This window comes from Haliotis rufescens, unplaced genomic scaffold (assembly GCF_023055435.1).
Source record: "Haliotis rufescens isolate VD_foot unplaced genomic scaffold, xgHalRufe1.0.p SCAF_20, whole genome shotgun sequence".
Lineage (NCBI taxonomy): Eukaryota > Metazoa > Mollusca > Gastropoda > Lepetellida > Haliotidae > Haliotis > Haliotis rufescens.
The window spans coordinates 9,955,562-9,983,237 of record NW_025963891.1 but is presented as its reverse complement, the minus strand read 5'-3'; the positions used below and the strand labels follow the sequence as shown (position 1 = coordinate 9,983,237).

Genomic DNA, 27,676 nt, shown 5'->3' with positions numbered 1-27,676 from the left:
GAACTGTAAGGAAACCCTCACCGCGGTAATTGCCAGATTGGATACAGATGAAGGCGTGGTGAGTCATGCTACTTGAATAAATTAGAAATTGATTGACCAGTGCCTACTTCCTGCTTGTCAAATACATGATCTGTTCTATTTATTGGCATTAGATATAACGACTTTCATATGTATATAACCGCATTGCCTCGAAAAACGGGAGAATGGCTCACAAAAGTCTTCGAAGGAGAAGGTGACTTTAGACATGTCTATCACTTTAAGCTGACTTTCAATGAAATATTGTACAAACGCGTCAAAGCGTTCGCCGTCACGGCTGAGGCCAAGTCCGAATCCCAACCTGGGTACTATGTGTGAAGCCCATTTCTGGTGTTTCCTGTCGTGATATCGGTGGAATATTGCTAAAAGCGGCGTAAAACACAACTTACACATATTTCAATGTTTATTTTGGGGCATTATCGCGTGAAATCAATAATTTGCGAAAGCCTCTGTATAATGGCAATTACTGGAAACCTTGTTCTTTGCATTTCAGGAAATGGTAGAACACTTCCTAAAGGAAGAAATATGTTCTCATCTATCCTCATACACTCTCAGAGAAACTGTAAGTAAATGTTGTCATAATGGAAGAATAGAGAATGTTCTGTCATGAGAGTTATTTACAACCTTTCATAGTTCGTCCATAAAACAGATACTTAAGTAGACATATACCATGAAAATAAAATAAAAGCGGCAGAAACCTTTGCCATATACATAAGAAATCTCCGACTACATCATGAACATATGTTTATGAATCTCTATCAAATAGAGATGATACCAGGTGTCCTGCGTCACCGGTGGCACCCGTCACAAGCACATGCAAAGGCAAATCAATTGTTCACCTGAAAAAAAACACGGGAACATATGATGCACGTTAAAATATGGAAATGCATCGGACATCATACTTGTCACTGATGCGACAAATTTGGAAATGTCCTCCACCTGTCTTCTATAAAACGTTTTGGAAGTTTTACTGAGGCCTTGAATCAAAAAACTTCTGAGCAGTCCATTCTGCGATTCCGACGATATCATGAAAATGTGTTTATGAATCACTATCAAGAAGAGATGATACCAAGAGTCCGCGAAAAAATTGAGCGTATCCTGCGCCATCTGCGGCACCCCTCACAAGCACATGCAAGTCAGTTGTTCACCTGACAAAAACACGGGACCACATGGCACAAGTCACTGATGCGTCACTGATGTGTCAAATTTGGAAATGTCCTCCACCTGTCTACCATAAAAGCTTTACTGAAGCCTTAAATGTTTTAACCTTCATCAAACAACTTCTGAACAAGAGTGGCACGTTCGAGTATAAATCAAAAACTGTAAAATGAAAACACCAAGGGCTGGAGCTGCGCGACATGATGGGAATGTTGTGTATTGGAAAGTTGAAGTTATTCCTCTTGTCATACAGTGTTGTGGATAGTGTGTTATCACTAGTACTCTGAATCTTTATGGATAGATCTACATATGAAACAGGTGAGGCGGTCTCACTGGTCTCCTTTACTTCCAGTTCGGGTTGGGTAAATCGTGGGAATCAGGGAATTGGCTGTTTGATGGTTATTGAACGATACCAAATGATCGATATACCTGAAGCTTAAGTTAAACTATACTGAACAACAAAAGCTCCTGTGACATTGAATAAGATTTAATGCAAAGTGATGTTTTTACCAAATCTGAAACAATTTCGGTTTGCAACAGATAAAAGACTCCTGTATGTGTTCAAATGGTTTAATTTGCCATACTGAATTCAGAAAATGCATGATTTCATAAAAAAAACATGAACATGCCCAAATGTCAATTAACAAATCAAAAGCGTGTGTTTCCATCTCTGGGAACACTGAATTTAACTCATGGTAGAGAACTCTGGAGAGCTGCTCAAAGATGAAAGCATCAGCCATGGCACTCGTCAAATCGGGACTGCATGAACGCGCTCTAAACCCATTAACTATGTCAGACCTAGTATGACGTGGAAGTCCCTGTACCATTTTGAGAATGGACCTCTGTGCTCTTTCTATAGCCAGAATTTCTGCCTTGGAAATCATCGACCATAACACCCAAACATAGCCTTTGGGATACAAATTGCCTTAATAAGTTTTGAGCTTGTCATGGGGTTTAGAGCGCGTTCATGCAGTCCCGATTTGACGAGTGCCATGGCTGATGCTTTCATCTTTGAGCAGCTCTCCAGAGTTCTCTACCATGAGTTAAATTCAGTGTTCAATATAACCAACGTGCTTAAGCTCTTTTGTCACTGGGATATCACGTCCATAGAGTACAACACTAGAAGCAGCTGCTTTTCTGTCACTATATCTGACTAGCTGGCTCTTGGAAGGAGAGAAAGAGAACCGCCAGTCTGAACTATATCTTTCACAGATGGTCATCATCTTCTGCAGATTTGCTGATACTGGACTAACAATTGCTACATCGTCCGCTTGAGTGGGTGCCATTACATGGATATCCAAGATCACTGCACCAAGTTTGCTGGTGGACAGTTTCTCTCACAGTTCATCTATGTATAGCAGGTAGAGTTTTGCCGACAGGACGCTTCCTTGCCGAACACCTCTTGATAACGGAAACCAGTATGATCTTGTGTTATTAACAAGGACGCTGCTCTCGATGAACTTGTAGCTATTGTCAAATATCCCCCACAGTGTATCTAGGATTCCAAGATGATACAGCTTGTATAAAAGTCCTTGGTGTCATACTGTGTCAAACGCTTTTGAACTGTCCAGGAAGGCTAAGTTGATGGCGTCCGAACGTTCTTTATAGTGAAGTATTGATTCTTGTACAATAAAGGAGGTGTCACTGGAGGAAAGGCCTTTCTAGAAACCACGTTGTTGTATACATGGAAAGGATTCACTGTTGGTGAGCTGTTGGATTCTACTACTTACAATGACTTCAAATACCTTGTATATATACCGGCAATAGGGTTACCCCTCGATAGGAATCCGGTAACACGCGAGACATGTTGCCTCCTTTGAATATCGGTATGATAGTGCCTCTTTTCCATTAGGCAGGAATGTATCCAGATGTAATAACGAGGTTAAAGAGTTCTGACAAGCACTTTGTAAGGTATTTTCCACCATATCGAAGATGTTCATAAAAGATGTTGTCAATACCAGCAGCCTTGTTGCGTTTTGGGGTTTTGCAAATTGATGTTTTTTCCCTGGACTTGTTAGAAGATCAACTGATGACTGGTCAGTGCCCTGTATGTCCAAACGTATCCTTTCCACGTGCGCCTCAATGTGCTTCCTAAACTCTTGATCAAAGTGAAGCTCATCTTGGTCGCTTGATACCTGTTTCATATGGTTTGGCATGATGGTACAGATTTCTTGGGCATTTCTTGTTTGCACACCTTCTGCTTCAAGGCATGGAATTGGTTCCCACGTCGAATTAAAGTCCAAAACATCTTCTGATCTAGATCACAAAATGGACAGGACAAAATGTATGAAGGCGATCAAAACAAAAATGGATCCTTGAAGAGAAAACAAGAGACCCGTATTGGGTACTCGGACCCAGTATGTACAGAAATGCGGTACCATGCGTCATGTTATAAACAGTACACTAAATGTGTATATAATCTGAACACCTCGCATTAAAGCCTACAAGAAATTTTGTACTGAGGTAATTGAGAAAAGTTTTAAAAGAACGGCAGTTGGTGGAAATAAAAGGAAATAACAACCAGGAAATACTTTCTCTTTCACAAGACATAATTCGTCTTTTCTCTGTGGTGGAAAGCTGATGCGAAAACACTTTGCTTTAGGTGTGGCCCTAAAGACACATTAAAGGGTCTACCAAATTACAGCAGCTACTTAACTCGTTAGGACACGGCGTTTCCTACTCGGTGACTCTTGATACGGCTTTGACGACAAAACAAAATTACAGCATGAAACCGATGTTCCCTATGGATTTCGCAGCAATGTGTTCACCACCCTGGTGTGGGATAACATCTATTTGGGTGATAACGCATTATGACATCAACTTCAAGTAATGTCAATTCTCCAAACATTTAATGTCAGTGATATTTTACGATATTTAATGATTAATATATAATTATATTCCAGATGAACATTCAAATAAAGTAAGTGCATTACATATAAACAAAACAAACAATGTTATGAAATGTAATAAGATGCAATATTTATTTTTATACAAGGTTCATTGAAGCTGGTCAGGTATTTCAAGTACATGTAAGAGTTAGTAGCCATGATCCCTTTAGTCCGTTCACCTTTTTGCACAGTATATCATGCTTCTCATGGTGTCACTGCTTTCTGCTTTTCATGTTAAAACATAATGTCTCGTTCTATAATCTATACCATACTATACTATAATAGTATCCAGTATGCTCAATCTTTACGCAGGCAGCCAGTGTTCGAATGCCGGGTCGGCACTTTATATTTGGTGTCCTCATTTGGTTGTGATCGCAAGACCGAAGAACTAATACACAACCGCCACCACTTACTTCGATAATACTGTCTTATGGACTTCTGGATTTTTCTGGTCTCTATTTTAACCAAATGTTCCTTATTTATATTGATATCTAGTACTGCACATCACAGGGACGATGAGGTAGCCTAGTTGTAAAAGTGTTAGTTCGTCACGGCAAACACCCGGGTTTTATTCCCACCTGAGTACAATGCATGAAGCCCATGTTCCGTTGTCCCTTTCGTGATATTGTTGAAATATAGAAGTGGCGTAAAACCATACTCATTCCTCACTCACTCATATGTGGGAGGAAACTACTAGATCGGCAGAGACCGTGACTGTAAGTGAGATTCAGTAATGTCCAGCAACAAGACGACTGACCAGTGGAAGCCAGATGACCATCAAGACACTACGAGTACATCATTATCAGTGCCTGACAAGATGAATACCAGACCAACTGTACTACAGCAGGAATGTGAAGAGACTGAAAGGAGATGTTCCAAGAGTGTCACCAGACCACTAGTTAGTCTGAATATCTTACCTTGTGAGACAAGAGCACTTTGTGCCCCGTGAAAGGTCATGCTCATTGCAGAGACTTTAAAATTAAAGTTTATTCAAATATTTCAAGTTGATAAGTTCTGAGTTAAAAGTTTGTAACGTTGGTGAAGCTTTAACCATTCAAATGAAGGATAGGTCTGGTATCCATCTGATAATAGTTCTAAGGAATGTAATGTTTCCTTCACTTATTGTCCAATACTAGGCAACCATGCACTACCACATCATATCCCGTGCGACACTAGGTCACGATTACCCGTCACTTGTAGCATGCAATGAAATGGTTGAACCTTACATGTATCCTTATTGTCTTTGTCACTGTACATTTACATGATCCCCGGTAAAGTTCCCGTGGGTGAAGCGGATATATATGACTGAGCCGTGGAGCAGTGAATATAATTTCACTTAATGAAAAGAGAGTATCAATATTCAAGAGCACCCATGTGTGACATAGCATTATAGCACCCATCACGAGTGCTGATGAAACTGACGTACTGTTCAAAGAGGCGTTAACCTAAACTCACTCACTCTTTGCTGTACAAGCGATAGCTTCGTTCTGTTTATCTTCTTAGGATATCTGTTGAAAATAGTAATCGTAATGGGTTCATTTGCCAATAACCGTTGTATTTCAATTTGTTTCAGGAATTAACTGGTGACAACTTATTATGTCCATTTGTCTTGATCCTGTATACATGTGTTTCCTCATTTAATCGTATAATGTCTGGTTCTGAGTATTTAGTTCACCGCATAATGGTCTATCCTCAAGGATGAGGATGCGATTGGTTCAGTCGTCTGAGGCGCCGCTATTCGCCGTGCAGAGTTCCGTTCCTTGGACAAACCAAACCCAACTCACTTCCTTTATCCTCAAAATAGAACGATAATAGAAAAATGTGTTAAAGTAGTTTCATTTGATCATCAGTTGACCAGCCTGGACCAATTTCTTTGCGTTCATGACTGTCGAGAGTCTATGTTATGTATGGTGTGATAAATGGCGTTCCACTAGGATTCGATTGCTAAATAATGTTCACGTGCCTATTATATGACACAGGTTCAACAAATGATCTCCATATCTCACATAAACGTCCAAGCAACAACAGTACTCTGGTCAAATGCAAAGTTTTATTGACAATGTATTACACGTGACGTTGTTCGTGGGCGATGAAGGATCGAGAGGCAGCATTGTCAGCATCTGCAATATCAAAAATACACACTGAAGTTAACCGTGTCATGTGTAATAATGTAAGAATATTTCATATCATGACTAGTCATCAGGAAAGTGGACAGAGCATACGTCCGGGGAGCAGAAGACAGTTGGTCCAGAGTAAGTATTTCTCCCAATCAACCTATGCTGGTCGTTAGAGGCGGCCTAATGGGTCGAGTGGTCAGGCTCAGTAATTTGGCTGATTGCGTGTCTGGTTCAGACAGGCCTTCATATAGCTGGAATAGTGCTGATTGTGGCGTTGAAGTAAACGAAACAAACAGTCAATAGTTCCAACCGAAACTTGTTCCTCAGACAGCGGTGTAACTATTGCGTAGACAGAAGGAAAACCTCCGTGGTGTATTGGACAGGGCGTCTGCCCGAGGCGCCAATGTAATTACTGTGGAGTAATTTGTCCTGATTTGTAAACCTAGTTAATTTTTGTAATTCATTTGTTGATTGTATACAACATGCTGGTTGTTTGTTGGTTTCACACGAAGTTCTTTTACGTTCAGACTTCTGGATTAACATACTATTTCAATTTGGGAATCAACACGAAACAGTACATAATTTCAATTTGTAAAAGGAGAGTAGCAATGTTCAAAAGCACCCGTGTGTCCTTTAGCGCAACATCAACCATCAACAAGCACTGGCCGGCTCGGTGTCTGAGTATAATGTGTCAGAGTGGGGTTTCGATGTGAAACTGCGACATGGCATCTCAGTGAGCAAGCACTATAAAGTCCGGACAAGAACAAGCCGCCACATGGAGTGCAATAATCTTGAACGCGATGTTAAAACTCATCCCGCCTCACTTCACCTTACCTCGCCTATATCACGTTCAATACAACTCACCTTACAACTAGTTGGCACCACACATACCAAGTAGGTTGCATGACGTTTTAACATTCTGTAATAAAAAAATGTTCCATTCTTTTACATATTTTTAATTAAATAAACAGTAGTCTTTTAACTCTAACTATCCAGGTTTTATACTTCATTCCGATCATACATATTGATAATTGTCCTTAATGGATATGTCTACAGAAATCGACATATATGGCTGTAAAGTGTAAGTTTATGTATATATCAAAACAATGAGTATCTCACTTATACATCCAACATTTACTTACCACCAAATCTAGTAGCTCGATTTCCATTTCCATTGCTGCATCTAGAAAGTCAGCACACTGAAACAGAGTACACAGAATGCTCAAACATAATTAGATGAACGTGAAATTGTATACATACACACATTATATAATGATATAAGAATATATATCATGACTGATTATGAAATTAACTGTAACACAATATGAGGGGCGACCTACGGGATCAGATGGTCAGGCTAGCTGACTTGAATGGTGCACGTCATTGTATCCGATACTCATGGTGTCAAACACATGGATTGTCTAGGACTACAATAAGGAAAGAACTACTGAATTTATATCATAATCAGAAAACTGAACAATGATTGGATAACTATATACACACCTGTTCCTGGCGGTCTTCGCTGAGCTTTTCACAGAACATGGTTTCGATCAGTTCATTTACAGAGGCCTGTAAAAGAAAAGTTTTAACTACACGTAGTCATGATTTTATGATTGCATTACATCAACGTGTACGATTTGTTAATTTAACTTAAAACAAGATGGTACATATTTTATGTATTTGGGGAAATAATGCAAATGTGCCAGAACAACATAGGAGTGATAAACCTTCTCAATATTTGTCACTCACAACAGTGTCCATTTGCCTTTCTTTGACGTCTTTTAGAAAGTTCTTGCAGTCCTTGCATCGCCTTCTCCCTTGAACCTACGGAAACATGAAATGACAAATTGAATGCATCATTATGCCTACAGTTTTTAAACTTTCGTTTGTAACCAATGTAACAATAATATTGCAGCACAATAAGTGTGACGAAAGACGAACCTTCTTTCTAACCCAGTAAATTGTACAAACCATGAACACGTTAAGACATTCATTTGATTGTGTGTAAGTTTGATGAGTTATACTCACTAAACCTGTTGACTAGAGGACTGGTACTAGGTATTAATCTTGCCTTGTTTGTAGGTTTGTTCATGTTGGCGGTATCAAGCGACGGACAGTACTTGGTGGCTTTGCAGATGGCTTCAGGGGTCTGTGAAGGTGAACACAATTACATGATATGTTGTGAAACCCAATCCTTTTGCTTACTCGCAGTGTACAATAATAATTATAGAGTTAAAGGGTAAAAACATGGTCCAATCCTCAGCATTTTGTGTAACTCAGTGAAAACATGGTAAAGGTTATTATTCTGATAAAGGAAATGTAAGCTGAAATGCTGATATAGAGTTTTCCATCTCCTTCCCCGGGTATCTAAATTCCATCTGATTGGTACTTTCCTGAACTTTTTGCATCAATCACCTTTTTCATGATGTCAGTATATGCAAATGTAGGCTGACGCAATCTTGTGCTTCATGATAAGTCCATTGATTGGAGCAGGATTTCTGATGATGTAAAAATTAACAGTTACCTGACTGTTGACTTTGTCCTTCTTCTTCTGGCATATTTTCTGCACTTTTGTCTTACACTGCAAATACGCGTTTTTATAATATTAGCCTCAAGAATATTAGTTTATCTAATTCACAGCGTTAAGGATCAACACAGTTTGCTATGAATATAGACTATTGTACCTTTTTAATTATCTACCTTGTGATATATTCAGTACATTGCTCTTTGCAATGAAACATCTGATCTTGTTGTTTATGAAATCCGTTTGTTTACTATTGAGAACTATTATTTATCTCACCTCTTCCACCTTGCTGGGTTCCATTGAAGAACAGACGTTGTTCATTTTTGCTTCCTGTTCTTCCTAAAACACATGTTATATAAAAACTCAGTACATTAGATGTTGAGAAGAGACATGAGTGTATTTGTGACATGTTAACATCCTTACGTTCTGGGGTAGACTTATTTTTAATTATATGTAGTAATAGATCTATGTGTAGTAGATAGAATACTGATAAATATATGAGAGTAGGGTTCAGTACAATATTCTACCAAAGACTGGACAGATCCCATTTATTTTGGGAAATTGGAAAATTCAGAAGTAGATTCCGAAACGAACACTTGGTTGACTGGTCCCATTACTTTAAGTATTATATTGAGGGTAGGGGTATAAACCATTAGTGTATAATCAAAAAGATAATGTTCTAAACATGTACGTATATGTTAGTGGGTATGTTTGGAAATAACACGATTTTTACGAACTATCATGGGATATAGTCGGTATTATTTACGTACAATCGATTCGAGTTCCATCTCCTGGCGATCAGTAATGAAAGCGATGCAATCAGCGCACTCATCATTTCCATCCTGTATCGACAGGGCCATAGCTGAAAACATGTAAATATAAAACGTCAACGCGTCAACTTTAGTCAAAAAATGATTAATGTAAATATGTTTACATTCGAACACATCAGAAAAAGAATTAATGCATATAATTGGATTTCCGTAAATATCATATTGCTGCGCCTTAGCCACGACCATCGTAGCTACTGAGAAGTGGATAGTTAGAAGGCATGGCCATTTAAAACACTCACCTTGGCTTGCTACAACAGCGACTACAAATGCGAAAAAGGTCTTCATTGTCCTTGAAGCTGAGAAATTCAACTGTTGTGATGTGTTTAAATGTAAAGCTTTATATATGTTCCGACTCTTCATAGTTGGTGACTTAGTCAATCACAGCGCACAGTAGGATGGCTCTAATTAACAGCAAACTAATTCAATTAGACGATTCGGACAGATGTCCTGTTCTTAACGAATATTCTCTGTTTGAAACCTACACATGTTGAAACAATAATTGTCGCGTTCTTAATAAAATAACCTGTTTTTGATATCTCTCTCGATTAGATCTCTTTGCCACCTACTGTTGACCATTACTAAACTATGTCAATGAGCTGACATTGCCAATTCTACAAAAGTCAGTTGGGCGGTGGGGTAGCCTAGTGGATAAAGCGTTCGCTCGTCACGCCGAAGACCCGGGTTCCATTCCTCACATGGATGAAGTCCATTTCTCGTGTCCCCCGCCGTGATATTGCTTGAATATTGCTAAAAGCGGCGTAAAACCAAATTCACTCACTCTCTCACTCACTCTCCAAAAGTCAGGTGATAAACAGAAACGTCTTTCCTATAAACGCTTGCATGTATTCTTCTTGAGAATTTGTCAAGAGATCTAAACTTTCGGGCAAAAGAAAGCGTCAACACATTATTTATTGTTGCTAAAATTGAAACAAACCAAAAATGATTATTCGATGGTGATGTATTTCATAGATTTATACCTTAAGTTTTGCAGTGTTTCGGCGACTGTTTTCAGCTTGGTAACCTTTTGACAACGTTTGTCAAAATCCCTTGTCAAGTGTATACTTTCTTTATCCGGCAGTTTATACAAATACAGTCAATACAAAGGTGGTCGTTCTTAATATCTGTAAGATTATAAATTTCTGTAATATATGACATGGAGGGAGATATTGCTCCGTAATTGGCAGTCAAGAGTTACGCCCCTTAGGGAAGCCAGCATCCGATGATCATGAGTACGAACGTTTTCATTTTGATAATTTTGTCTTCAGATTTGTATTTGAACCAAACAAAGAATATGTAGTAATTATACTCATGCGATATGCAAGATTTTATCAAACAGCATAATGTACGCACACTGCATGCAAAAGAGTGCTCTTATTTATTCAACCGATAACTCATTGTGTGGTGAACCTATTATTCTGGATGGGTAGATAACGAGAACCGAGTTGATTAGATTGTAAATGATATGTGAAACACGTCAAACTGATGTATGGAAGGCGTTTGAATTGTTCATTTATCAACTTTACTTTCCAGTTTCACACCTGATTAATTACCACATAAGTGAGTGTTTAGTTTCCATTGCCTTAACAATTCAGTTGCATGTAATCATTTGTGTTTTAATTAATTCGAAATAGACATGGCATTTTGTGTATTATGGTTTGATGTGTTTCATCTAGGTGGGTTCTGTATTTGTTGTTTCTGAATTGATTATGCCAGTACATTTTTAGTAGATTTTATTTTATTTTATTGATTAGGAAGCAATCGGCAACATTCGAACTATATCCTGGTGACATACACATAATAGTTTCGCCTGGGAACGGCGTCTTATACCTTCTTTGTATAATCAAAGTCTTACGCCGTCCAAGTGCAGTGACACGCAATTTATCGCCGCTACTGCAATCGACGGTTTATGGAACGTACAGTTCATGGTGTCCGGTGTGTTTACGACATGTTGATGGAGAGGCAGATGTGTTTACCTGTGAACCATCCCCTCAACATGGAGATACAGATGTATCAACCTCTTAACCATCCCTTAAAATGACAAGGATTGTTCTTAGATCCAAAATAACTCAGGACAAAAAGTGTGAAGGCGATCAAATCATATACTTCCTGAGGAGTGTGTCATCATTAAAAAGACTAAAGTTATTGTTGATGAAACATCCTTGAAGACAAAACAAGAGGCCCTTATCAGATGTGATACAAATGCTGACAAATCTTTACAGGATGCACGACTGAAAGGAGATGACCAGATTTTATTACAGATTGGGAACTCGGACCCAGCATGTACAGAAGCGCGGTACCATGCGTCATGTTATAAAACAGTACTCTAAATGTGTATATAATCTGAATTCCTCGCATGAAAGCCTCCAAGAAACTTTGTGCAGAGGTAATTAAAAGTATTAAAAGAAAGGGAGAAGTACTTTTATATATACTTTTATTCCTCCATAGGAGAGTTACAAGGTATAATATTAAAGATAATTACATGAAAATTATTACATTGTCAGAGAATACCACCATATACCACTGTGGTAACGTATTTTGTTAGTAAATTCCGTCCATATAATGAAAGCGGTATAGTCCTCGAATTTCACTTCGTGAGTAAGAGCGACTCGTATCTGGATCAGTATCCAAAGGTGGCTTACAGGACAGCAAACATAGCCTGATTTGTTGTGGATTTCAACGCTGATGTCAACGGGACCTATACACACAATGTCACACCATAAGTTCTCTCTTATTGTTCTCCTACTCACACAGTGGCACCGTACGTGAGTCAGTAAGTCATGGTAGTTAATACCACACTGTGAACAGATACCATGTAATTTCCCCGGTCTCCACATCGCACAAATGTGGACAGCAAAACAGGCAGCTGCCTTTAGCTCAGGACACTCTCGAGCTATCCTCCCCGCCACGTGTGGGGTCACATCCGGATGAATACTCTCAAAGTGCACAGTGTCGGTTTCTGATGAAAGTCTTTCCCGCCATGCTGGCACTTCAAAAGTATTCACGGCTTCTTTGACTGTCCTTTTCCATATCTTCCGCTCCAGGGATGTACTGGAACTAAGAAATGCCTCCAGGTGACAGGATAATGAATACTTGTGGAGGATGCGACATATGTCTGGGACAAAGCCCATACTTGTGGATGAACACTTATGTATATAGACATGGAGATACGAGTCATAAAAACCTTCTTAGAAAGCAGATGATTAGAACAATTACAGAGGTGGCCAAGAAAGAATAGTTTCCTGATGTTGATAAGTGATTCTATGGGGAGCCAGCCGGGAAGAGCATGAACTATGTCAGACCTAGTATGACGTGGAAGACCCTGTGCCATTTTGAGAATGGACCTCTGTGCTCCTTCTATAGCCAGATTTTCTGCCTTGGAAATCAACGACCGTAACACCAAACATAGCCTTTGGGATACAAATTGCCGTAATAAGTTTTGAGCTTGTCATGGGGTTTAGAGCGCGTTCATGCAGTCCCGATTTGACGAGGGCCATGGCTGATGCTTTCATCTTTGAGCAGCTCTCCAGAGTTCTCTACAATGAGTTAAATTCAGTGTTCAATATAACCAACGTGCTTAAGCTCATTTGTCACTGGGATATCACGTCCATAGAGTACAACACTAGAAGTAGCTGCTTTTCTGTCACTATATCTGACTATCTGGCTCTTGGAAGGAGATAAAAAGAGAACCGCCAGTCTGAACTATATCTTTCACATATGGTCATCATCTTCTGCAGATTTGCTGATACTGGACTAACAATTGCTATATCGTCCGCTTGAGTTGGTGCCATTACATGGATATCCAAGATCACTGCACCAAGTTTGCTGGTGGACAGTTTCTCTCACAGTTCATCTATGTATAGCAGGTACTGCGTCAAACGCTTTTGAACTGTCTAAGAAGGCTAAGTTGATGGCGTCCGATCGTTCTTTATGAAGTATTGATTCTTGTACAATTAAGGAGGTGTCACTGGAGGAAAGGCCTTTCTAGAGACTGAAAGGAGATGTTCCAAGAGAGTCACCAGACCACTAGTTAGACTGAATCTCTTACCCTGTGAGACAAGAGCACTTTGTGCCCCGTGAAAGGTCATGCTCATTGCAGAGACTTTAAAATTAAAGTTTATTCAAATATTTCAAGTTGATTAGTTCTGAGTTAAAAGTTTGTAACGTTAGTGAAGCTTTAACCATTCAAATGAAGGATAGGTCTGGTATCCATCTGATAATAGTTCTAAGGAATGTAATGTTTCCTTCACTTATTGTCCAATACTAGGCAACCATGCACTACCACATCATATCCCGTGCGACACTAGGTCACGATTACCCGTCACTTGTACCATGCAATGAAATGGTTGAACCTTACATGTCTCCTTATTGTCTTTGTCACTGTACATTTACATGCTCCCCGGTAAAGTTCCCGTGGGTGAAGCGGATATATATGACTGAGCCGTGGAGCAGTGAATATAATTTCAATTAATCAAAAGAGAGTATCAATATTCAAGAGCACCCATGTGTGACAGCATTATAGCACCCATCACGAGTGCTGATGAAACTGACGTACTGTTCAAAGAGGCGTTAACCTAAACGCACTCACTCTTTGCTGTACAAGCGATAGCTTCGTTCTGTTTATCTTCTTAGGAAATGTGTGGAAAATAGTAATCGTAATGGGTTCATTTGCCAATAACCGTTTTATTTCAATTTGTTTCAGGAATTAACTGGTGACAACTTATTATGTCCATTTGTCTTGATCCTGTATACATGTGTTTCCTCATTTAATCGTATAATGTCTGGTTCTGAGTATTTAGTTCACCGCATAATGGTCTATCCTCAAGGATGAGGATGCGAGTGGTTCAGTCGTCTGAGGCGCCGCTATTCGCCGTGCAGAGTTCCGTTCCTTGGACAAACCAAACCCAACTCACTTCCTCTATCCTCAAAATAGAACGATAATAGAAAAACGTGTTAAAGTAGTTTCATTTGATCATCAGTTGACCAGCCTGGACCAGTTTCTTTGCGTTCTTGACTGTCGAGAGTCTATGTTATGTATGGTGTGATAAATGGCGTTCCACTAGGATTCGATTGCTAAATAATGTTCACGTGCCTATTATATGACACAGGTTCAACAAATGATCTCCATATCTCACATAAACCGTCCAAGCAACAACAGTACTCTGGTCAAATGCAAAGTTTTATTGACAATGTTTTACACGTGACGTTGTTCGTGGGCGATGAAGGATCGAGAGGCAGCATTGTCAGCATCTGCAATACCAAAAATACACACTGAAGTTAACCGTGTCATGTGTAATAATGTTAGAATATTTCATATCATGACTAGTCATCAGGAAAGTGGACAGAGCATCCGTCCGGGGAGCAGAAGACCATTGGTCCAGAGTAAGTATTTCTCCCAATCCACCTATGCTGGTCGTTAGAGGCGACTTAATGGGTCGAGTGGTCAGACTCGGTAATTTGGCTGATTGCGTGTCTGGTTCAGACAGGCCTTCATATAGCTGGAATAGTGCTGATTGTGGCGTTGAAGTAAACGAAACAAACAGTCAATAGTTCCAACCGAAACTTGTTCCTCAGACAGCGGTGTAACTATTGCGTAGACAGAAGGAAAACCTCCGCGGTGTATTGGACAGGGCGTCTGCCCGAGGCGCCATTGTAATTACTGTGGAGTAATTTGTCCTGATTTGTAAACCCAGTTAATTTTTGTAATTCATTTGTTGATTGTATACAACATGCTGGTTGTTTGTTGGTTTCACACGAAGTTCTTTTACGTTCAGACTTCTGGATTAACATACTATTTCAATTTGGGAATCAACACGAAACAGTACATAATTTCAATTTGTAAAAGGAGAGTAGCAATGTTCAAAAGCACCCGTGTGTCCTTTAGCGCAACATCAACCATCAACAAGCACTGGCCGGCTCGGTGTCTGAGTATAATGTGTCAGAGTGGGGTTTCGATGTGAAACTGCGACATGGCATCTCAGTGAGCAAGCACTATAAAGTCCGGACAAGAACAAGCCGCCACATGGAGTGCAATAATCTTGAACGCGATGTTAAAACTCATCCCGCCTCACTTCACCTTACCTCGCCTATATCACGTTCAATACAACTCACCTTACAACTAGTTGGCACCACACATACCAAGTAGTTTGCATGACGTTTTAACATTCTGTAATTAAAAAAAAGTTCCATTCTTTTACATATTTTTAATTAAATAAACAGTCAACACGTCCCATTTTAATTCTGGAAACCCAAAAGTCCAGAAACTCTACGCTCTTTGCCCAGTCTCGGTTAAAGGTATTTACAAAATTAAACATGCCGTTTTCATGGGAACATACCAAGGAAGAAAAAATGAAAAAAAAAATGTTCAAAAACTCAATATTTAGACTATGTCGCCCATGGGCCTGCCCATGGGCGAGAATATGTTCCTTTACTTAAAACTCATGTTTTTGTTTCGCAAATACATTTAATGTATTCATTCAAGTATCATGACACAAAATTTAACTCATTTTAACTTAATTCAACGATTTTATAGCGATATTGAAATATTTCGCCCATGGGCGAGAAAAGGGTTTGGCCCATGGGCGAGAATATTTTCCTTTACTTAAAATTTATGTTTTTGTTTCGCAAATACATGCAGGTGTTCTTACTATTTTCATGGCACATAATGTAACTCAATTTTACTCAATTCAGCTATTTTACAGATTTATTGAAATATTTCGCGAGAAAAGGTTTTGCCTTCGAAATCCTTGATTATTATATCATGCCAGAGTTCTGAAATTCAGTGACAATGCTGTTGAACAGTAGAATCTGATTGACGTATTGTGCAGAACCTGTTTGACACTATGGGTTCCAGGACCACTAACACTCTGAGCTGAAAAAGTTTGGTCCTAACCGCACCCAACATCTTTAATGAACCCGGTCTTATCTCTCAAAACGTTTTGGCAGTTTATCATACGAATTCATGTGCGTGTACAACATTAAATTTTAGTTAGTTTCTATTTCATTTCCCATTTTATGACCCGTTGATACATCCCACTGTGCAATTACGTGACAGGTACGCGTGCGCGTATTTTAATGGAAAGAAACTTTTATTGCATAAACTTTTATTGCATAACGTTTGGCTGAATATCTTACATTCTAACGAAATCTCGAAATAATTATTTAATTACAAGCAGTGTCGAACTGACCAGTAGGAATTATGTTTCAATGCGATTGAGGAAAACGTGAGTGAATATTGTGACACTAAAGCAACTTTTAACTGCATTGTCACTTTTGGTATGAAAATGGTAATAGTTAAGAAAAACGTAACAGCCTTCTAATGATAATTCTCATATTCTCATTAGTACGTTGTCTAATTACAGTGTCGGCCTTATTTACAGGTGATTCTACAATACTTGTTGTCGGTCAATTACAATCTGCCACACCACGCGTGAATAAACAGTTATGCAGGTGTTGCTGTAGGCAAATACCTAGCCTGTACATGTATATTTTTGTGGATACATGTATTACATATTTTCGTTGATATGTGGATATATTAAGCACCAAGACACAAAAAGTTTATGAAAGATGAATTTGTGCCTTGATATATATATTCAACGCGAACGAAGCTTGTATTTTCTCCGCGATCCTGATGTGTATCATCGTTTAATTGGTCATTCATTAAAAGTATGTTGTGAGGCGATATCAAAGGAGCCGCTCAATATACACAGTGTCGTCCGTTTCGCGTGAACTACCACCCTACCCTGTCAGTAAGAGTTATGTGATCGGTACACAAATATATTTGGTGCGATGTCAGTGTGGAAGGAGTTTGAATTACGTCCGCCAGTGGCCACAGAAAGTATAGTACCAATCAACAAGGCCAATGCCGTACTAATAACCTAGTGACTCGCGTAACAACGGCTGTCAATATGTCTGCTACATCTACCATACCATCATCCCTGTCACAACTGGCGTATTAACGGCTTATTCAAAATATTAATTGTAGAAATGTCGTTACCAGTCTAACGTACGTCGTATTCAGTCCTCAACTGGATGTTACATTCCTTATATCAGTTAACAGCCCTGTTTGTGAAAATATTTACTAGACATAAGATTTAAAGACTAATAAAATCAATTGTAAGACCGCATAGACCATAAAACCGAATAAAATATGTCTTGGTATCATCTCTTGTGTATTAGATGATGGCAATGACCGGAAATGTTACAACGTTAGATTAAGAAGGAGAAACATTAAAGTGTTTTACAATACTTGGAAACATGAGCAATAAGATGTAGCAACATAAACATGCATGGAATAGGGGAAAAGGATGAAAACAAATTGAAAAGGATTTTAATACAAAATTATCGAACTAAATAACTTGCCTGAACATAAGGGGTACCCAAACTTGTTTGACAGTTATTCGTGTGTTGTAGACTGTCGAATGGGACTCATGTGTGTACGTAGGGTACGCATATCTATTGCAAGTTTTAGTACTCATACACTTTCTCTTATTGTGTTTTGTTTGTTTGTTAGTTGTATAACGCCACACTTAGCAATATTTCAGCTGTATGACGGCGGTCTGTAAATAATCGAGTCTGGACCAGACAATCCAGTGATTGACATCATGTGCATCGATCCACCAATTGGGATACGATGACATGCATCAACCAAGTCAGCGAGCCTGACCACCCGATCCCGGTAGTCGCTTCTTACGACAAGCGCTGTCGCCCTTTTACGCCAAGAATGGTTTGTTGAAGATCTTCACGGGTCTATTGAATGCAGGGATTTGTAAAGTCATTCAGACAGCATACAATGCCAACTAAAAAATTATACTCAGTGTCTCCGCAAAGTAATATAGTACGGTACTTAGAGTACATGTGAGATTATAATCAGATTAGGGAGATGTTTTATCCATATAACGTGTTATTATTCTACCTAACAATGTATTTAATGAAATGAATGCAAAACAAACTCAACGGCTAAAAGGTTTCATTGAAAAAACTACCCCTAGTCTTGACTAATAAAACAACTGCAATCCGACACAGATTAAACGCAACTTACAAACACAATCATAATCTGGTTAGTCTGTATCACTCAACGAGGCCGCTTACTTTGCCCACAGTATGAAAGTATTGGGCAGTTCAGTAATTAGGAGCCAAAACCAGGCAGGTACGCTGGTCACACTTGACTGGTCTGACTGATGATTAGGTCGTCTGACAATTGTGAGTGAACCATAGCAAGAAGTATCTGCGAAACTATTTGCTCCTTTTATGGGACCGATTAATTTTATGACCATGGGCCTCGGCACAAGCGTGGTGTTGGAAGACAAGTTATACATGTACATCCGATATGGTGACTGTTTTTCGCTATTCATATTCTAAATACATTCATAATACCACAACATTTTAGTACTCCTTGAAACTTTACAATCACTTCAATATGTACAATAGATTGAACGAGAACACTTGATATATTGCAGATTATTAAATCATTGTCTCTATTATCAGCCGCTACGTTTGTATCGTTTGCATTGTACAAAGAAATATTTTATCTGTCCTTTTGCAGATTTAGCCTCAGAATGTGCTCATTCGAATTAGGAACGAAAATAATTGCTCATCATGAGTATATATGATACAGTTAAAAGTTACTTGTACACTGTAGACGTATTCACTTTAAAGTCGCATACGACCTTCGTGAGCGAGTTGAATGATCCAGGTTAATTGGAACTAAGTCTAGAGAGGGTTATAAAGTTTTGTATTTGGTTATGTGTAGGTTTGTTAAATATAATTTTTTAAATTCCTTTTATTTCAATATGTAAAAACATAACTATGCGCTTAAAAACAGAGCTGACTTGATGGGAGATAGCCACCTCAGATTGTTTGTTGGACACGGTTTAACCTTACTGTGTCCTCACCCTGGTTGTTGTTACCGTTGTTATAAGGGATTAAGAGCTACGGCTCATTGCATTTTTGGTTACAGTCTGTATCACTAAAGTGGACATGTGCAGGTGAACTCTGTTCAATTAGTATATGAAATGCCCCAAAATGTGAACTCCAGACAATAATAACCTGAGGGTAAATCCACGTGCGTCTGCCTTTCCCCTCGTTCACCTTCGAAATCCTTGATTATTATATCATGCCAGAGTTCTGAAATTCAGTGACAATGTTGCTGAACAGTAGAATCTGATGGACGTTTTGTGCAGAACCTGTTTGACACTATGGGTTCCAGGACCACTAACACTCTGAGCTGAAAAAGTTTGGTCCTAACCGCACCCAACATCTACAAGTTTGTAAGCTTGTAGACATCATTAAGAAGTAATTAACAGTCCCATGCTGAGACCTTTCTCAAAATTCAGACCGGTGGCAGGCTGCCAACAAAGAGAAGAAAATATCGAAACCCCGACACGAGTGTGCTCAGTCAAACAATGAACATACGACCGGCAGAAAACAACTCCAGTTGAGTATGCCGATGCTGTATCTCAGCCGTGTTGGCCTGAAAATTTAAACATGCCAATTAAATCCGAAATCGTATAATTATTTTTAATAGAAACCGTATCTTAATTTGTTCTTGCACTGCATCATATCGTGTATTTCATCTGTATATGTGTAATGTGTATATGTATCAATGACTACACTTATACCGCATATTCTGCAACAGACTATAATTAATCACCTTATTATTGTCTCTCCATTTACCATGGCTGACTGCACTAATACCCTTTTAACAGTGGACACCGATATCAGTATACATGTAGGCTTTTTGTTCAAAAAGGAATATGCAGGAAATTATATGTAACAATTAACTGTGTACTAATTACATGTTTGAATGTTATCAGTTTTACGTTCTGAGATACAGTGATGTAAGCATCTTCTAAAATCTTCTAAAAATATAATAAAATACAAAACTCTCTGCCGTAATTTTTTGTGGAAATCATTCGATCAAGTAAAAAATGACTGCGTGACAAGACGAATCAACTATTTATACCCGATAAAAGAAACTGCCGTATTTTAGGAACAGTGCTATAACAAGACATTTGAAATTTCTAACAAGCAGATACATTAGAGACAGTGACTAGACAACAGGTACGTAATCCGTATCAATCAAAGGTGTAAAAAAACTGAAAATCATATCTGTCGGAGACCTACCAAATTACCAAGTTTTATCATTACTATATTTATTACAATGCAAATACTTTAGTGATACATTTTTTAGAGGAGAGGGCATACACACAAGTATATTGCTTCCGTGTGTAAATGCAGGTTGTACTTGGTATCTCAGTTCTCAGTTTCATACCGGTTGTATAACTGAATTTGTATATGGAACCATGCGTACAGCATGACAATTACTTGCTATTCGTCAGTTTACAACACACATAACACGGTCAAACAATTTTAGGCACCGCTTTTGCGAGTTATGTAGTACAATAATGTTTTATTAAAATCTATTTCAATTTGTTTTCACCATTTTCCCTATTGACAGTCGTTGTTACGTGCGTCACTAGGTAATTAGTACGGATTGACCTTGTTTATTGTTTCTATACTTTGAGGATTTCTGTGACAACTGGCGGACGTAATTCAAACTCCTTCCGCACTGACACCGCATCAAATATATTTGTGTACCGATTAAATAACTCTAATGGACAGGGTGGGGTGGTAGTTCACCGGACGACACTGTGTATATTGGGCGGCTCCTTTGATATCTCCTCCAAACATACGTTTATTGAATGACCCCATTACACGATGATACACATCTCGATGAATATATCAAGGCACTAATTCATCTTTCATAAACATTTTTTTGTCTTTGTGCTTAATATATCCACATATCAACGAACATTTGTAAAACATGTATCCTAAAAAAAATAAACATTTTCAGGCTAGGTATTTGCCCACAGCAACACCTGCATAACTGTTTATTCACGCGTGGTGTGGTAGATCGTAATTGACCGAGAGCAGGTATTGTAGAATCACCTGTAAATAAGGCCGACACTGTAATTAGATACAACGTACTAATGAGAATTATCATAAGAAGGCTGTTGTTTTTTCTGAACTGTTACCATTTTCATACCAAAAGTGACAATGCAGTTAAAAGTTGCTTTAGTGTCACAATATTCACTCACGTTTTCCTCAATCGCATTGGAACATAATTCCCACTGGTCAGTTCGAAACCGCATGTAATTAAAAAAATATTTCGAGATTTCATTAGAATGTAAGATATTCAGCCAAACGTTATGCAATAAAAGACGAATAGTTTTTTTTCATTAAAATACGCGCACGCGTACCTGTATATTGCATACCTGGTGTCACGTAATTGCCCAGTGTGATGTATCAACGGGACATTAAATGGGAAATGAAATAGAAAGTAACTAAAATTTAATGTTGTGGAAAATAACTCCAATGAATTAGAGTACACGCACATGAATTCGTATGATAAACTGTCAAAACGTTTTGAGAGGTAAGGCCGGGTTCATTAAAGATCGCTACAATATGTAAAACAGGTGAAATTTGTAGAACTAAAGGAAACATCCAACCAAATGCCCTTTTTAAATAGTAATGTAATGATATAATATAAAGTATATTTCACATGATACAATATACTTTGCAAACAGTTAGTTGATGCTTGAAAGGGACTGACGAAAACATGGGCGAAATATTTTAATAACGCCGTAAAATAGTTGAATTAAGTAAAAATTAGTTAAATTTTGTGTCATGATACTAGAATAAATACATTTAATGTATTTGCGAAACAAAAACATGAGTTTTGAGTAAAGGAACATATACTCGCCCATGGGCCAAACCTTTTTCTCGCCCATGGGCGAAATATTTCAATATCGCTATAAAATCGTTGAATTAAGTTAAAAAGAGTTAAATTTTGTGTCATGATACTTGAATGAATACATTAAATGTATTTGCGAAACAAAAACATGAGTTTTAAGTAAAGGAACATATTCTCGCCCATGGGCCTGCCCATGGGCCTACCCATGGGCCAAACCTTTTTCTCGCCCATGGGCGAAATATTTCAATATCGCTATAAAATCGTTGAATTAAGTTAAAATGAGTTTAATTTTGTGTCATGATACTTCAATGAATACATTTAATGTATTTGCGAAACAAAATCATGAGTTTTAAGTACAGGAACATATACTCGCCCATGGGCCAAACCTTTTTCTCGCCCATGGGCGAAATATTTCAATATCGCTATAAAATCGTTGAATTAAGTTAAAATGAGTTAAATTTTGTGTCATGATACTTGAATGAATACATTAAAAGTATTTGTGAAACAAAAACATGAGTTTTAAGTAAAGGAACATATTCTCGCCCATGGGCCAAACCTTTTTCTCGCCCATGGGCGAAATATTTCAATATCGTTATAAAATCGTTGAATTAAGTTAAAATGAATTAAATTTTGTGTCATGATACTTGAATGAATACATTAAATGTATTTGCGAAACAAAAACATGAGTTTTAAGTAAAGGAACATATTCTCGCCCATGGGCCTGCCCATGGGCCTACCCATGGGCCAGACTTCGCCCATGGGCAGGCCCATGGGCCACACTTCGCCCATGGGCAGGCCCATGGGCGACATAGTCTAAATATTGAGTTTTTGAACATTTTTTTTTTCATTTTTTCTTCCTTGGTATGTTCCCATGAAAACGGCATGTTTAATTTTGTAAATACCTTTAACCGAGACTGGGCAAAGAGCGTAGAGTTTCTGGACTTTTGGGTTTCCAGAATTAAAATGGGACGTGTTCAGTAGTCTTTTAACTCTTACTATCCAGGTTTTATACTTCATTCCGATCATACATATTGATAAGTGTCCTTAATGGATATGTCTTAAGAAATCGACATATATGGCTGTAAAGTGTAAGTTTATGTATATATCAAAACAATGAGTATCTCACTTATACATCCAACATTTACTTACCACCAAATCTAGTAGCTCGATTTCCATTTCGATTGCTGCATCTAGAAAGTCAGCACACTGAAACAGAGTACACAGAATGCTCAAACATAATTAGATGAACGTGAAATTGTATACATACACACATTATATAATGATATAAGAATATATATCATGACTGATTATGAAATTAACTGTAACACAATATGAGGGGCGACCTACGGGATCAGATGGTCAGGCTTGCTGACTTGAATGGTGCACGTCATTGTATCCGATACTCATGGTGTCAAACACATGGATTGTCTAGGACTACAATAAGGAAAGAACTACTGAATTTATATCATAATCAGAAAACTGAACAATGATTGGATAACTATATACACACCTGTTCCTGACGGTCTTCGCTGAGCTTTTCACAGAACATGGTTTCGATCAGTTCCTTCACAGAGGCCTGTAAAAGAAACGTTTTTAACTACACGTTGTCATGATTTTATGATTGCATTACATCAACGTGTACGATTAGTTATTTTACTTAAAACAAGATGGTACATGTTTTATGTAGTTTGGGAAATAATGTAAATGTGCCAGACCAACATAGGAGTGATTAAACCTTCTCAATATTTGTTACTCACAACAGTGACCATTTGCCTTTCTTTGACGTCTTTTAGAAAGTTCTTGCAGTCCTTGCATCGCCTTCTCCCTTGAACCTACGAAACATGAAATGACAAATTGAATGCATCATTATGCCTACAGTTTTTAAACTTTCGATTGTAACCAATGTAACAATAATATTGCAGCACAATAAGTGTGACGAAAGACGAACCTACTTTCGAACCCAGTAAATTGTACAAATCATGAACACGTTAAGACATTCATTTGATTGTGTGTAAGTTTGATGAGTTATACTCACTAAACCTGTTGACTAGAGGACTGGTACTAGGTATTAATCTTGCCTTGTTTGTAGGTGTGTTCATGTTGGCGGTATCAAGCGACGGGCAGTACTTGGTGGCTTTACAGATGGCTTCAGGGCTCTATGAAGGTGAACACAATTACATGATATGTTGTAAAACAAAATCCTTTTGCTTACTCGCAGTGTACAATAATAATTATAGAGTTAAAGGGTAAAATCATAGTCCAATTCTCAGCATTTTGTGTAACTCAGTGAAATCATGGTAAAGGTTATTATTCTGATAAAGGAAATGTAAGCTGAAATGCTGATATAGAGTTTTCCATCTCCTTCCCCGGGTATCTAAATTCCATCTGATTGGTACTTTCCTGAACTTTTTGCATCAATCACCTTTTTCATGATGTCAGTATATGCAAATGTAAGCTGACGCAATCTTGTGCTTCATGATAAGTCCATTGATTGGAGCAGGATTTCTGATGATGTAAAAATTAACAGTTACCTGACTGTTGACTTTGTCCTTCTTCTTCTGGCATATTTTCTGCACTTTTGTCTTACACTGCAAATACGCGTTTTTATAATATTAGCTTCAAGAATATTAGTTTATCTAATTCACAGCGTTAAGGATCAACACAGTTTGCTATGAATATAGATTATTGTACCTTTTTAATTATCTACCTTGTGATATATTCAGTACATTGCTCTTTGCAATGAAACATCTGATCTTGTTGTTTATGAAATGCGTTTGTTTACTATTGAGAACTATTATTTATCTCACCTCTTCCACCTTGCTGGGTTCCATTGAAGAACAGACGTTGTTCATTTTTGCTTCCTGTTCTTCCTGAAACACATGTTATATAAAAACTCAGTACAATAGATCTGGAGAAGAGACATGAGTGTATTTGTGACATGTTTACCTCCTTACGTTCTGGGGTAAACTTATCTTTAAATATATGTAGTAATAGATCTATGTGTAGTAGATAGAATACTGATAAATATATGAGAGTAGGGTTCAGTACAATATTCTACCAAAGACTGGACAGATCCCATTTATTTTGGGAAATTGGAAAATTCAGAAGTAGATTCCGAAACGAACACTTGGTTGACTGGTCCCATTACTTTAAGTATTATATTGAGGGTAGGGGTATAAACCATTAGTGTATAATCAAAAAGATAATGTTCTAAACATGTACGTATATGTTAGTGGGCACGTTTGGAAATAGCACGATTTTTACGAACCATCATGGGATACAGTCAGTATTATTTACGTACAATCGATTCGAGTTCCATCTCCTGGCGATCAGTAATGAAAGTGATGCAATCAGCGCACTCATCATTTCCATCCTGTATCGGCAGGGCCATAGCTGAAAACATGTAAATATAAAACGTCAACGCGTCAACTTTAGTCAAAAAATAATTAATGTAAATATGTTTAGATTCGAACACATCAGAAAAAGAATTAATGCACATAATTGGATTTCCGTAAATATCATATTGCTGCGCCTTAGCCACGACCATCGTATCTACTGAGAAGTGGATAGTTAGAAGGCATGGCCATTTAAAACACTCACCTTGGCTTGCTACAACAGCGACTACAAATGCGAAAAAAGTCTTCATTGTCCTTGAAGCTGAGAAATTCAACTGTTGTGATGTGTTTAAATGAAAAGCTTTATATATGTTCCGATTCTTCATAGTTGGTGACTTAGTCAATCACAGCGCACAGTAGGATGGCTTTAATTAACAGCAAACTAATTCAATTAGACGATTCAGAGAGATGTCCTGTTCTTAACGAATATTCTCTGTTTGAAACCTACACATGTTGAGACAATAATTGTCGCGTTCTTAATAAAATAACCTGTTTTTGATATCTCTCTCGATTAGATCTCTTTGCCACCTACTGTTGACCATGGTGATACACCCTACAATCAACTGACATGATGAAAGAACTCAAGAGTCGTAACTAGTCAACAGCTGACTGAATTTGTTTTGCATCTACATGATTACTAAACTATGTCAATTAGCTGACATTGCCAATTCTACAAAAGTCAGTTGGGCGGTGAGGTAGCCTAGTTGATAAAGCATTCGCTCGTCACGCCGAAGACCCGGGTTCCATTCTTCACATTGATGAAGTCCATTTCTGGTGTCCCCCGCCGTGATATTGCTTGAATATTGCTAAAAGCGGCGTAAAACCAAATTCACCCACTCTCTCACTCACTCTCCAAAAGTCAGGTGATAAACAGAAACGTCTTTCCTAGCGTAAACACATTTCTTATTGTTGCTAAAATTGAAACAAACAAAAAATGATTCTTCGATGGTGATGTATTTCATAGATTTATACCTTAAGTTTTGCAGTTTTTCGGCGACTGTTTTCAGCTTGGTAACCTTTTGACAACGTTTGTCAAAATCCCTTGTCAAATGTATACTCTCTTTATCCGGCAGTTTATACAAATACAGTCAATACAAAGGTGGTCGTTCTTAATTTCTGTAAGATTATAAATTTCTGTAATATATGACATGGAGGGAGATATGGGTGCAGTCGCCTATTGTTCCGTAATTGGCAGTCAAGAGTTACGCCCCTTAGGGAAGCCAGCATCCGATGATCATGAGTACGAACGTTTTCATTTTGATAATTTTGTCTTCAGATTTGTATTTGAACCAAACAAAGAATATGTAGTAATTATACTCATGCGATATGCAAGATTTTATCAAACAGCATAATGTACGCACACTGCATGCAAAAGAGTGCTCTTATTTATTCAACCGATAACTCATTGTGTGGTGAACCTATTATTCTGGATGGGTAGATAACGAGAACCGAGTTGATTAGATTGTAAATGATATGTGAAACACGTCAAACTGATGTATGGAAGGCGTTTGAATTGTTCATTTATCAACTTTACTTTCCAGTTTCACACCTGATTAATTACCACATAAGTGAGTGTTTAGTTTCCATTGCCTTAACAATTCAGTTGCATGTAATCATTTGTGTTTTAATTAATTCGAAATAGACATGGCATTTTGTGTATTATGGTTTGATGTGTTTCATCTAGGTGGGTTCTGTATTTGTTGTTTCTGAATTGATTATGCCAGTACATTTTTAGTAGATTTTATTTTATTTTATTGATTAGGAAGCAATCGGCAACATTCGAACTATATCCTGGTGACATACACATAATAGTTTCGCCTGGGAACGGCGTCTTATACCTTCTTTGTATAATCAAAGTCTTACGCCGTCCAAGTGCAGTGACACGCAATTTATCGCCGCTACTGCAATCGACGGTTTATGGAACGTACAGTTCATGGTGTCCGGTGTGTTTACGACATGTTGATGGAGAGGCAGATG

The 27,676-nt window shown here is 38.1% G+C and overlaps 2 protein-coding genes across 2 annotated transcripts; both read right to left on the bottom strand.

The window, feature by feature from the left end:
* Positions 1-6,122: 6,122 nt before the first annotated feature.
* LOC124131231 (proactivator polypeptide-like 1) lies at positions 6,123-9,863 on the bottom strand. Its single transcript, XM_046494348.2, has 10 exons — positions 9,793-9,863; positions 9,494-9,585; positions 9,000-9,062; positions 8,724-8,780; positions 8,271-8,348; positions 7,949-8,023; positions 7,703-7,768; positions 7,342-7,398; positions 7,064-7,118; positions 6,123-6,202 (listed from the first exon to the last, which is right to left on the bottom strand). Exons 1-9 carry the CDS (start codon positions 9,836-9,838, stop codon positions 7,071-7,073), a joined length of 582 nt encoding a protein of 193 aa, XP_046350304.1. The 5' UTR covers positions 9,839-9,863; the 3' UTR covers positions 6,123-6,202; positions 7,064-7,070.
* Positions 9,864-14,716: 4,853 nt separating this feature from the next.
* Positions 14,717-25,975, bottom strand: LOC124131191 (proactivator polypeptide-like 1). The gene is made up of 10 exons (XM_048400827.1): positions 25,905-25,975; positions 25,606-25,697; positions 25,112-25,174; positions 24,836-24,892; positions 24,383-24,460; positions 24,062-24,136; positions 23,815-23,880; positions 23,454-23,510; positions 15,662-15,716; positions 14,717-14,800 (listed from the first exon to the last, which is right to left on the bottom strand). The coding sequence occupies exons 1-9, from the start codon at positions 25,948-25,950 to the stop codon at positions 15,669-15,671; spliced, it is 582 nt and encodes a 193-aa protein (XP_048256784.1). The 5' UTR covers positions 25,951-25,975; the 3' UTR covers positions 14,717-14,800; positions 15,662-15,668.
* Between the last annotated feature and the right edge of the window lie 1,701 nt (positions 25,976-27,676).